The sequence below is a fragment of the Paroedura picta genome, chromosome 7 (assembly GCF_049243985.1).
Source record: "Paroedura picta isolate Pp20150507F chromosome 7, Ppicta_v3.0, whole genome shotgun sequence".
NCBI lineage: Eukaryota > Metazoa > Chordata > Lepidosauria > Squamata > Gekkonidae > Paroedura > Paroedura picta.
Window position 1 is genome coordinate 113,918,857 of NC_135375.1, and position 12,492 is coordinate 113,931,348.

General features: G+C 49.0%; 1 protein-coding gene across 3 annotated transcripts in view; it reads right to left on the reverse strand.

Annotated features, from left to right (window-relative positions):
* Positions 1-2,198: 2,198 nt before the first annotated feature.
* Positions 2,199-12,492, reverse strand: part of LOC143841564 (dual specificity protein phosphatase 13B-like) — a 38,361-nt gene continuing 28,067 nt past the window's right edge. For all 3 annotated transcript variants that reach the window (XM_077345997.1, XM_077345996.1, XM_077345998.1), the window contains exons 2-4: positions 11,414-11,605; positions 9,190-9,410; positions 2,199-2,582 (exon numbers count right to left, since the gene is read on the reverse strand). In XM_077345997.1, coding sequence (XP_077202112.1) covers positions 2,365-2,582; positions 9,190-9,410; positions 11,414-11,604 — 630 coding nt within the window. In that variant the 5' untranslated portion in view covers position 11,605 and the 3' untranslated portion in view covers positions 2,199-2,364. The remainder of the gene's footprint in view (positions 2,583-9,189; positions 9,411-11,413; positions 11,606-12,492) is intronic.

Consider the following 12,492-nt stretch of genomic DNA (forward strand, 5'->3'; position numbering starts at 1 on the left):
GTGTTGCGTCCCGCAATCTCAGCTGGCCGCGGGTCAAAGTGATTCTGCAGCTTCCTTACGATATCGTAATCAGCTTCCCGAGGCTTGATCGGGGCCTTAGGAGGGCAAAGGCTGCTTTGCCGCAAACGCTGAGGAGTGTGCTGCACTTTCGGGAGGCGCCAGTAATTCCGTTGGCCTCTAAAAAGCACTTTTTAGGCGAATGTAAGCCGCTTTGAGCCTCCTTTGTGTAGAGAAAAGCGGTGCATTAAACCAGCTTTTGTTCTTGTTTTTCAAGAAATGTCCCTGAGAGCGCATGTAACTTTCCTTTCTTGCGAAAAGTTGTTTGAAACTTGTTGTAAAAACCAGACTGGACTTTTATGAAACTTGGACTAGATTTACTTTGCTGTTTCTTTTAATGTCATGAGCAGCCAGAGTTCACCACACTGGATTTCTTACAATATGCCTGCCTTATGTAAGGACTCTGCCTATACCAGGGGTAGTCAAACTGCGGCCCTCCCGATGTCCGTGGACCACAATTCCCAGGAGCCCCCTGCCAGCGTTCGCTGGCAGGGGGCTCCTGGGAATTGTAGTCCACGGACATCTGGAGGGCCGCAGTTTGACTACCCCTGGCCTACACAGTAAAAACACCCACAGAATTTTTACAAGAGGTGTCACATGGAAGTTGTGTGTTTGCGGAGTGGGTGTAAATAAAGTGGAGCGATCGATGCATGCCTGGGTGGGAGGAAATGGTAGGTGATTTTTATAGTGCCTCAGGATGGAGTGTCATCCTCCCCCCCCCCCCCCAAGTCAGGAGATTGGAGGGGCCTTGGGGGGCAGAATGCTCAGGCCACAGATTCGGGCTGGGCTGTCACAATGGCAACAGGGAAAGTCTGGCAACCTGGACTGGCAGGTTGAAGAGAAAGCGGAACAAGGAGCAAATGGTCATTATGGCAGAGCTATTACAAGGCAGTGGTTGGAATATCACGCTGGGGAGCCCTGGGTTCATATCCGCACTAAGTCATGTGGCTGGGCCCCTGGCGGTGTCACTCGGCCCGCCCTAATCCCCTGGTTACTGAGAGGAACCGATTGTGGGGGACAAGAACTATGCCAGCCACACAAACTCCATGAATGAAGGGGAGAGATGACACTAAAACCCATCAATCTCAAATTAATTCCTCAGCAGGTGGTGGGTTCTTCATCTTTGGAAATTTTTAAGCAGAGGCTGGATAGCCATCTGACAGAGAGGCTGATTCTGTGAAGGTTCAAGGGGGTGGCAGGGGACATTGGAGGAGCGATAGGGTTGTGGGTGTCCTGCATAGTGCAGGGGATTGGACTAGATGACCCAGGAGGTCCCTCCCAATTCTGTGATTCTGTGTTTCAGTGATTCTATGAATTAATACAGCTCATTGTGTCCTCTTTCTGGGTGTACTCATTGTGTCCCTCTCACAATAGGTGTTTTCTTTTTGAATATGTCCACTTTTGTGCAAGTCATTTTTTGAACACATTCTCTCCTTATGTGAAACTAGCTTCAAAGCCCGTTCCTAAGCATGGGCCTTGAAAGCATCTTAAGGTGGCTTTGGGCGTCAGCTTGCAGCTAGAGCAAGCGGGGTGGGTGGGCAGCTCGCTAGCAGGGCCGGGACAGAGCTCGTTAGCAGGCAGTCAGCAGGCTGGGAGGCCCTAGTCCGCAGGCCCTGCTTAGCAGGCCAAGAGGCCCTCGTTAGCAAACCTCCCACCACGACCCTTTGCCCTGGGCCCTCTCCCTGTGCCTGCTGCTGTCTCCAGGTACTGAGGCATCTGAGAGCAAAGAGGATAGAGTCCAGGGACAGAGGGCGGGAGCTGCAGTGACAGGGTCAATCAGGGCAAAGCTGGCTGCACCCTGATTGGCCCTATTCCAACTTGGACAGCCAGACATGTCCCACCCCCTAGGCTGTTTCACAAATATATAGAGGAACAACAATGGATAAGGATGTTTAATAGCCATATTGTTTAATAGCCCCATAAGCTTTTATCAGCATTTCGTACTAATTCTTCCCAAATCTCGCAAAAATTTATGCTGCTTAGAAGTCTTCGTTCCACAGAATATTGTTGTTGACGTAGCATCAGTTGTTCTGCTCTAGCAGACCCTAAATTGCTCTCAGAACTAAAACTGTGTTCCCTGGGACCCTTTGCCCACCTCTAATGCTGGGTGTTCATTTCTACATTCATCAAAAATAGGCATGCTGTTTCCATCGCTCCTTTAATCTTGAGTTAATTTTGACATCAGAGTGATACACAACTAATCAGCATTAAATTTTACTGACACAAAGTTCGGGCGCACTTCTGAGGAATGTCATCTTCTTAACTGTCCTCTCAGTGCTGAACCATAGAGAGGAGAACATGCTGCGTCTAGAAGTCCAGGGAACCACCTCTTCCCCTTTCTCTCGTTAGCCGGATGTCAAGATCTCGAAGTTGACTCAGAAAGCCAGAGTTTGGGCAGACCCCTCTGTGCTGCCGGATGGTGTTCAGGGCATCCACAAGGGTCTTATTCTCACAGATCATCAAGAAGGCAAGCACAAGGGTGGCAGAGCGGCTTATCCCCATGGCGCAGTGGACTAGAACTTTCCCTGCAGGTTCAAAAAAAGAAGGATTGATTGGAGGGGGGGAGTGATGCAGGGGATGATGACAAATTTCTGAGGATCATTCAATAAATGGAAATTATTATTATTATTATTATTATTATTATTATTATTATTTATTTGATTTGTATGACCGCCGCTCTCGGAAACCGGCTCGCGGCGGTTCACAACATTTTAATACAAATACAATATATTAACCATTAAAATTCCCCATTAAAACCCCATTAAAACCCCATTAAAACAATGACTAAGTCACAATGATGGCGATTAAAACTATTCCCGTACAGGCCCACTGGATGAGCAGAAGGGAACAGAGGATAATTGGGCATAGGATGGAACACTCTGGGGAACCAGGTCAGTTTAGTACTGGCCTCCCCCCTCCGGGGAGAGGGGTCCGATCTTAGCCCCGGGCCATCACCCGGCCTTAGACAAACGCCTGGCGGAAGAGCTCCGTTTTGCAGGCTCTGCGGAACTCAGAGAGCTCCGACAGGGCCCGCAGCTCTTCAGGGAGCTCATTCCACCAGGTAGGGGCCAGGACCGAAAAGGCCCTGGCCCTTGTCGAGGCCAGGCGTGCCTCCCGGGGTCTTCAGATAGCCTTTGTTCTATATTGGAAAAGAGATCTCTCTTCTCTGTATTAAGAAATGCTGTCTGCTTTATGACCTTTCACCTTGTAACATATGGGTTTGTTTGTTTGTTTGTTTTACGAAGTTGGGCAACTTGCAAATACTCAGGAATATTTTGACTAAAACTAAGGGTTGCTTTAACTTTATTTATTTCTAATAATAAAGCAGAGCCTCTTGTGGCGCAGAGTGGTAAGGCAGCGACATGCTATCTGAAGCTCTGCCCATGAGGCTGGGAGTTCGATCCCAGCAGCCGGCTCAAGGTTGACTCAGCCTTCCATCCTTCCGAGGTCGGTAAAATGAGTACCCAGCTTGCTTGTTGGGGGGTAAACGGTAATGACTGGGGAAGGCACTGGCAAACCACCCCGTATTGAGTCTGCCATGAAAACGCTGGAGGGCGTCACCCCAAGGGTCAGACATGACCCAGTGCTTGCACAGGGAATACCTTTACCATTACCTAATAATAAAGCAGCGCTTAGCAGAAATAGGGAGAAATATGCTCAGTTTAATGTAAACCTGAAGGCTGAGTGCTGACAGGGTAACCCTTGCCATGTCAGAGGATGACATCAGGGCTCCAGAGCTAGCCTGGAGATTTTTTTTGGGGGGTGAACATGGAGGGAGGGGAATAGTGGCCTTGGTCCAGCCATCCTCCAAGGTGTAAATATACATATGTAATCCTTTGTTCTTTGCACAGGTTCTTTTTGGTCTCTATGTCTGTTTCTTCTGCAGCTAAATATGAGCATGGAAATGGTTTCTCAGTCTGGCATATTTTGGGCTAACATCACAAAAGACCCTGATAGGCCTGCAGGACCTCCAGGCTATCGGCATCATACCTATGCTTATAGGCTTGCCAGCTCCAGGTTGGGAAATGCATGGAGATTTAGAGGTGGGGGGAGAGCCTCAGGACAGCAGAATTTGGGAAGGGGGGGGGCTTCAGTAATGCCATACAGCCCACCTCCCAAAGCAGCCATTTTGGCCGGGGAAACTGATCTCTGTCACCTGGAAATCTCAGTAGATTTCCAGCTGCCACCTGGAGTTTGACAATGCTGTATTTTCATGTCAGGGTGAAACCTGGTTAATGTTAAGATTTACGGATCAGTCAAAATTATATGAGGCACGGGGGTTTTAATGAAAATATCATTAACCTCCCCCATTGTGGTTGTTCTTAAAACACACTACTTTAAAACAACACCTGGGCATTGATTGAAGGCAGCCAGTTGGTTATTCTGACATTTAGTGATGAATGTCAGAATCTCCTGACATTTTCACTTAGCCTGTTCAAATCTTGTGACTCACCAGCTTATGTCAATATGTATTCATCTAGCTGCCTCGTAACTGAGCAGCACATCTCAGTCAGCCAGGAAGTCCAGGCAGATAAGGTGAGATAGAAACATTTTAAATAATGCGTGGGAGTGGCCCACATATTATTTTAACCCTGTAAAGTAATATGAAAATCATAGAATAATAGAGGTTAAGTGTCCATAGAGGCCATCTAGTCCCACCCCTTGCTCGGTGCAGGATCAGCGTCAAGCATCCAGGATAAGGATCTGTCCAGCTGCTGCTTGAAGACTGCCAGTGAGGAGGAGCTCCCCACCTCCTGAGGCAGCCCATTCCATGGCTGAACTAGACTCATAGAATCCTAGAGTGGGAAGGGGCCATCCAGGCCATCTAGTCCCACCCCCTGCTCAATGCAGGATCAGCCTGAAGCATCCAGGAGAAGGATCTGTCCAGCCGCTGCTTGAAGACTTCCAGGGAGGGGGATCTCCCCACCTCTTTAGGCAGCCCCTTCCACTGCTGAACTATTCTGAGGCCCATTCCACACATGTTGGATAGTGCACTTTCAGTGTGCTTATGCTGCTGGATTTTCCGGTGTAAAGCAGTAAAATCTACTTCTAAAGTGCATTGAAAGTGCATTATCCAATATGTGCAGAATGGGCCTGACTGTGAGGAATTTTTTCCTGATATCTAGCTGGTTCCATTCTACATATAACTTAAACCCATTACTGCGGGTCCTATCCTCTGATGCCAACAGGATCCGACAGCAATTATTTTATTTAGTTTTTTTTTCTTTTGAGATATTTTGGAATGTGCTAAAAAGATGATTTCTTTGTTCTTTTTCAATAAATGGTTTGTTTCGTTACATTTTTATCAGTTGATCTTTTAATGTTAATTATGGTTTTTATTTCCTGGTTTGTTTGTTTTTTTAACAAGAAATTAAGTGTTCTCCCCACCCGTCCCTCTTTCCCTGAAAGCCACCTCCCCTTTTCCTGCTTCCTGGTCTTGTTCCCCTCTACCAGCCCATCTACCTTGTCTTCAACTCTGTCTCCTTCCTTTCCCGCTGGCAGCCTCTCCCTGGGAAACCTCTGGCCGAGTTATGCCGTTCCAGTGGCTAGAGCCAATAGCACAGAGCCAGCTGGGCTAGGCCAGGCCCACTTGCATGGTGGCAAGCACTTGTGACAGGGACCTCATCCCCCTGCATCCCCCTCCGCATGCTATTTCCTTGTGGCAGTGCCCATGCAAAATTGGGGTTGGGGAATTCCTGAAGAGTTGGGAGGCGAGGGCTTTGAGAGCGGAAGGGCCTTATCAGGGTATAATTCCATAGAGTCCCCCCTCCAAAGCTGCCGTTTTTCTCCAGGGGAACTGATCTCTGTAATGTGAAGATGAGCTGTAATTCCAGGTGATCTCCACTAGGGTTTTGAGCTTTGGCCACCGAAGTGGCTGTTCCAGCCAAGCCAGAATGGCCGCATCGGCGGCCAAAGTGCACAATCCTAAATTCTGTACAGCCCAACCTATCTGCCTGCACTTTATCAAACACATGTAATTTCATTCATTCATTCATTCATTCATTCATTCATTTATATGCCACCCCCCCTGGAGGCTCAGGGTGGTTTACATTGAACTTATGAACTATTCATGAAACAATCTGCATTGATGTCCATACAATAATATTAATAACAGTGGTTGTAACAGTATCTTTAAACCGCTCCTGCGGAGTGGATTAAATAAAAGGCTAAGGGCTGTTTGGGAGGAGTTAGGGAGGGCCCTGACCAGGATAAAAACTTGGAGGGCCCTCCAAGTGTCCATCCACGGCCAAGCTGCCAATAGGGAGCCGCACAAAGCGTGGATTCCCATTGGCAGCTTGGCCCGCTCGCCTGGCCGGGGACTCTGTAAGTCCTCCGGCACCACCACTCCTCCATCTTCCCTGCTCCTTTCCCACCCCGGGGACCCTGCCCATTGGGGGGGAGGCAACATCGCTGGCCGCCTTCTCCCGCCGGCCTGACGACGTGGGAGCCGCGGAGCGCCTCCCAATCTGCCCCCCTCCCACTTCGGATGCATGCCGCCAGCCACCGCCGCGATTACCTCACCGCCGCAGATCACGTCCTGCCCAGGAAGGCCCCACGACTGCACCTGTCGCAGAGCTGCTGCCTGCAGATGCGCCCTGCCCTTGCCGCCGGCCTGTGCTGCCAGGAGCGGCCCGCACCGCCACCCGCCGCTGCCAGCCACGCTCCCTTTGTCATCGCCAACGCCCAATCCGACCGCACCCGCCACGCCTCGCATGCCGGGCCACACTGCCACCAGTGGCTCCCGGCGCGGCCTCACGGAGCGGTGGCCCCGCCCCCACAACAGCCAGCCGCGACTAGCCACCCTGCCCGGACGAACCCAGAACCTCACCGCGCCGCATTTGAGCTGCTGCCACCGGAGCCAGCCGCCCCACAGAATCAGGTAGGCTGCCGACCGCCCGGACCACTGGACCAGGCCTCGGGTCCGGCCCCGTGACACCCAACTCCCCAGCCTCACTAGCGCCCGCTGTATTTGCAGACCCTGTGGAACTGTTTAAGCTCTGTCAGGGCCCTGATCTCCTCCAGGAGCTCATTCCACCAGGTGGGGGCCAGGACAGAGAAGGCTCTGGCCCTGGTTGAGGCCAGGCGGACTTCTTTAGGGCCAGGGGCCATTAGCCGGTTGGTGGGGGTGGAGCGCAGAGCTCTTTTGGGGGCATAGGCAGGGAGGCGGTCCCGCGTATGGCCTTGAAGGTAATTACCAGAACCTTTAGTCTGATCTGGAATTCCTTTGCTTTGGCAGCTTTGCTGTGCTCATAACCACTGAGCATTTGTGGTGGAGCAGGAAACAATTGGGCAGTAAAGGATGAGAGCTTTATTTATTTTTTTTACCATGGCCTGGCCTTTTCCTTCAGCTTATCTTTTCCCCTGGCCTGCTTCAAAAAGATACTGTCGCAGCTCTGACAAGCAAGGACATCGCAGCCACCTGCTTGGAGGCAGTTCCTGGCAAGCCGGGCCGAAGGAAGATCAGCTTACCCAGGGTCTCTGTGCTGCCTCCCTTCCGCGGCAGGAGAAGAAACCCAAATCCCACCCCTAAATATAGATAACAAGCAGGGGCCGATAGAGATATCTGGGCAGCCGCGATCTCTGACTGCAAAGCAGCTTTGGAAACCTGTAGATATTTTAATGTCGGTGCTGAATCCAGTATTTCAGGTCCGAAATGGATTTGCAGAGGGCTGTACTTTTGAAGCTTTGAACTGATATCCTGAGATACTGGATACGGTCAACTCGGAAAATGGACATGCATCATGTTGCCGTTTGCAATTCTAGCACTGAACATTCCAATGTCTTGGCTGGAAATGTTGGTTGTGGCATCAGTATTTTAATCTGGCATGTGAAGGAAGTACAGATTTTATGATCTAGGCCAGGGGTGGGCAAACTGTGGCCCTCCAGATGTCCATGGACTACAGTTCCCATGATCCCCTGCCAGCTGGCAGAGGATCATGGGAATTGTAGTCCATGGACATCTGGAGGGCCACAGTTTGCCCACCCCTGATCTAGGCAGTTTGGTTTGTCGCTCCTACTGTGCAGTGGCCCAACATTTGTTTCCGAAGGGAGAGGTCCCACATCGCTTGGGTCTGTCTGGGTTATTATTATTATTAATTTTATTATTAGATTTATTCCCCGCCACTCCCTTGCGGTTCTGGACCCAAGGACCCTTTGTACCTAAAGGAAGAATTATGTCCCATGACCAGGGTGGCCAGGTTCCTCCTCTCCACTGGTGGTGAGTGTGTGTGTGGGGGTGTAGGGTTGGGAAAGTCCTAGAGACTTGGGAGTGGAGCCTGGGGAAGACAGGGACCTCAGTGGAATACAAGGCCATGAAGCCCATGCTCTGAACCCTCAATCTTCTCCAGGGTAACTGATTTCCATGGTCTGGAGATGAGCTGTAATTCTAGGAGATCTCAAGGTCCCACCTGGAGTCTAGCATCCCTACCCGAGACTGAACTGGACTGACCCATTTCCTAGGCCACCAAACCCTGTATCTGTCTTTAGAAAGTTAGGCATTCTACATACAACATCCCAGCATAAAAGTTCTAAGGAATATGTTTATGGATAAACATCTGGAGTAGAGGCCCATTGTTGGGCCTTAGTCACAAGGTATAGATGGAGCACTCTGTCTGGGGCAGGGAGGCTCTGGAATTCTGGCCCTGCTGGTGGACCTCCTGAGGGCCCCTGGGTAGGACTAGATGGGCCATTTGATCTGTTCCAACACGGCTTCTCTTATGTTCTTACCCAAACAAGGAAAATAGCGTTTGTGTGTGTTTTTTTTACTTAATTTATACCATACATTTTTCTCCACTGAGGACCTTCACTGAGGAATATGTTTTGGGTATTTATTAAAATAGCTTAGTAATAACACCCCTGACATTTTATGAAAACTATAATCATGCCCTAGCCAGGGGTCTGTGGGTAAAAGGTCTACTGGATTTTCCAAAGGTACAGGCACCTGTACTGAGGGCTACTAAGCTCCAGGTGAGGCATGGAGATCTCCTGGAATTACATCTGATCTGCCATGCTGGAGATAGAGCAGACCCTCCATGGCTTCACCTCCCAACTTACCACCCTGCCCTTCTCCTCATCCTCTTCAGGCTCTGCTCCCAAACCTCTAAGAATTCCCCAGGCAGAGGTGATAATTACCTCGAGGAGAGTTCAGTGCTGCTCGGATGTATCTAGCAGCTGGATGGAAATACGTGCTGAGATCAAAGCTTGGATCATCATCAGCTTCAACTCCATAATAGTCCACTGGCAGGTCTTTGTAGAATTTTGCCCCTGTGTCAATGTGGAACCTTCCAGCTGCTGCATTCACTATGTGGGTGATGCCCATTCGCCGAAGCTGTTCTATGTCCCGAGCAATGTATCTGTTAAAAGAGTTGTTATAGTTGTTTAATAAAAATCAACACTGCCATGTTGCTATGGAGAAACACCAGTACAATACAGCATCCCCCCCCCCCCTTTGGGATTTATGTTCTTTTGGACTTTATTTATGTCTGGATGGATGTCTGAGATGCTGAACATGGTCCCTGGAGCCCAAAAAAGTCATTTTGTGTAAATGGTTGGCTTAAAAACAAAGTTCTCAGAACACTGTATGATTGGGAGAAGGCTTCTCAGTCACCTGTTCCCTCTTCTTTTCCAGCTAATTTCCCACCTCCGGGACTGTGTTTTGCCTGCCTGATCCCAAAAAGACCATGGACACTATGCAAAGCATTCCAGACACTTCCCAACACCATGTCAATCAGTGGCTTGTTTGATATTGTACCTGTGTATCAATGTTCAATGTGTAAATTTATACTATTGCTTAGCAAACTGTTTACAAATAAATTTATAATGTTGAAGCAAATACATAGTTTGTAACATTGTATTGGAAAATTTGTGCATAGTACTTGTTTTGTGTTTGTTAACCATTGTAGGAATTGTCTAAGACAATCCTATGTAAACAATCAATGAATGACATACTACTCAAGCCCTTCCCACACAAAGTGTAAAAATATGGGTGTGTGCATCAGAGAGAAAAAAAGGGTTATATGCAAAGAAAAAGAATAGGGACGTGGTAGGGCCATTGCGGGGACCAGAAAGTGACCTTGTAACAGGTGATGAAGAGAGGGCTGAATTGCTCAATTCCTACTTCTCTTCAGTCTTCTCTTGTCAGGGGAATCATGCTCAACATGGCAAAATCGTTTCATGGGATGAGGGATGGGAGCTGTGGCCTAGGATCACGGTTGTTTCTTGGGCAACTGAAGCAACCTGACGGCCACCTGCTGTGAAGACACAAGGACCAGGTATGGCACGGCGTTCTGGGAACCGCCGACTCCACTGAACCGCCACTGAAGAAGCCGGTGCATCCCTTCACATGCTGGTCACTGACAATGCACAGCCATCGACTGTGGCCCCATCGCTGTGCCTATACAGCCCACTGTCCCCGTTGCGCTGGCCCTCGAGCTCCGCCGGTTTACAAGGCCTCACATGGCTCCCTGGGACCTGCAGGATATCGTGCATCACCAACTGATTGATTTCTTAAGGGGGAGGAGTGTTGTGTATGTGGGCTCGTGAGCAATCCTACAGAGGACCAAGCACGTGGTCCACGGTAGGATCGGGTAGACCTGGACTCTGACTGTTGTGGCTACTGCGACAGCCAATGCTTTTGAATTAATCAAGGGGTCTGTGCCGATGGCTTGCCGCCCTGGCCAGCCCCATTGTTCTCACTGTGTATATATGTTGGGATCTTATTGGGGGGGGGGGGGTCCAGAGTGAAATCTTGGTGCTGCTTGTATCATGTTCTTTCTCAATTAAAGAGAGCTGCACCAATTCCGGTATCATGTGGTTCTTGAACCCACATATTCTGCAAAACTGACTGAAGAACTGGATATTTCTGAAAGTAGCTAACTGTTTAAGGCAGGGGTAGTCAAACTGCGGCCCTCCAGATGTCCATGGACTACAATTCCCATGAGCCCCTGCCAGCGTTCGCTGGCAGGGGCTCATGGGAATTGTAGTCCATGAACATCTGGAGGGCCGCAGTTTGACTACTCCTGGTTTACGGGATTCCCTTAAGGGATTTAGTTAGAAAGTATGTCTTTTCATTTTAGGTTCTCTATGATGGGATCTCACTAAACCTACTTACTCTCTTACTTGTAGCTGCATTGCTGATTAATCAACCAGAGGTTTATTTAACTTAGCAGTTCTTCATGCCTGGCTATAAGGAATGTTTGGGGGCTGCTATGTTATTATTCCAAGTTCTAGGCCAGAGACTAATGGATGTTGGGGAGACCAATTATATTCATTCTGTCTGTGATCCCTTGCCTGCCTTTCCTGCCATACAAATATGCAAAAAATGTTAACCAGAAGCCACAAAACCACCTCTACTTACAAATCCCCAATGTAGAGGTTAGGCCAAACTTCATTGACGTTGCCACGGCATGGCACAGGTGTCCACAGCATGCGCTGGATTTCCGCAAGGGCTGGTGTTTCGTAGCTCTTCGAGCTGTTCGGAGCCAGACTGGAAGTCTTTCGTATTGTGGGACGTTGCAGGTCATCTCTGTTTAGTGGATCCCAAGACATCCTGAAAAGCAATGGGCAGAGGAAGGGAAGGCTTAGAGATGTCATGTCATGTCAGACGTGCATCCAGCTTAGACGAGAGAGATTTAAAGATTCATCCACCATGATTCTGTGAAGGTTCAAGGGGGTGGCAGGTTACGGTGTCAGCAATAGGATTGAGGGTGTCCTGCACAGTGCAGGGGGTTGGACTAGATGACCCGGGAGGTCCCTTCCAACTCCATGATTCTAGGATTTTATGATTCTAAGCACACTGGGAGATTTTCTTTTAGGCTAAGCAGATTCACAGGGTTGTTGTGCCAATAAAGGAGGGAGAACCATTTATACTTCCTCAAGCTCCTTGGAGAATGGATGACAAACAGAAAATATAATATTTTGTTGTTTTAACCAATGGTTCAATGCACTTTTCCTTGATTTGCAAATGCAAACTACAATTACTGCTGAATTCAAGTACTGTTCTTTCCCTGCCCCACATGAAATGCAGTTCAGGTTTTGAGATTCTGGCTGTGGAGAACCAATCCCATATTTTTCAGTGGAGCTTGTAGAAACCTGGAGTGGATTCTAGGAGATTTGCTGCTGCTTGGTGGCTTCACTGGGTAATAGCTGCAACTTGTACATCATGAACATTCAAGGCTATGGCTGCCAGCCTCCAGGTGGGTCCTGGAGATTTCATGGACTTAACCCCAGATCTGCACAAGGTCATTTGAACAATAAATGTTTAATAAACTGACTAAACTTATCTCCAGAAGGCAGCGATCAGTTCCCCTGAAGAAAATGTCTACTTGCATTATAATTTGCTAAGGTCCATCCCCTTCCCAGGTTCTAGGCCCACATCTCCACGGAGTTGGCAACATGCACATGAGACAAAAACGAGAGCAAGAAAGCGGGTGGGGG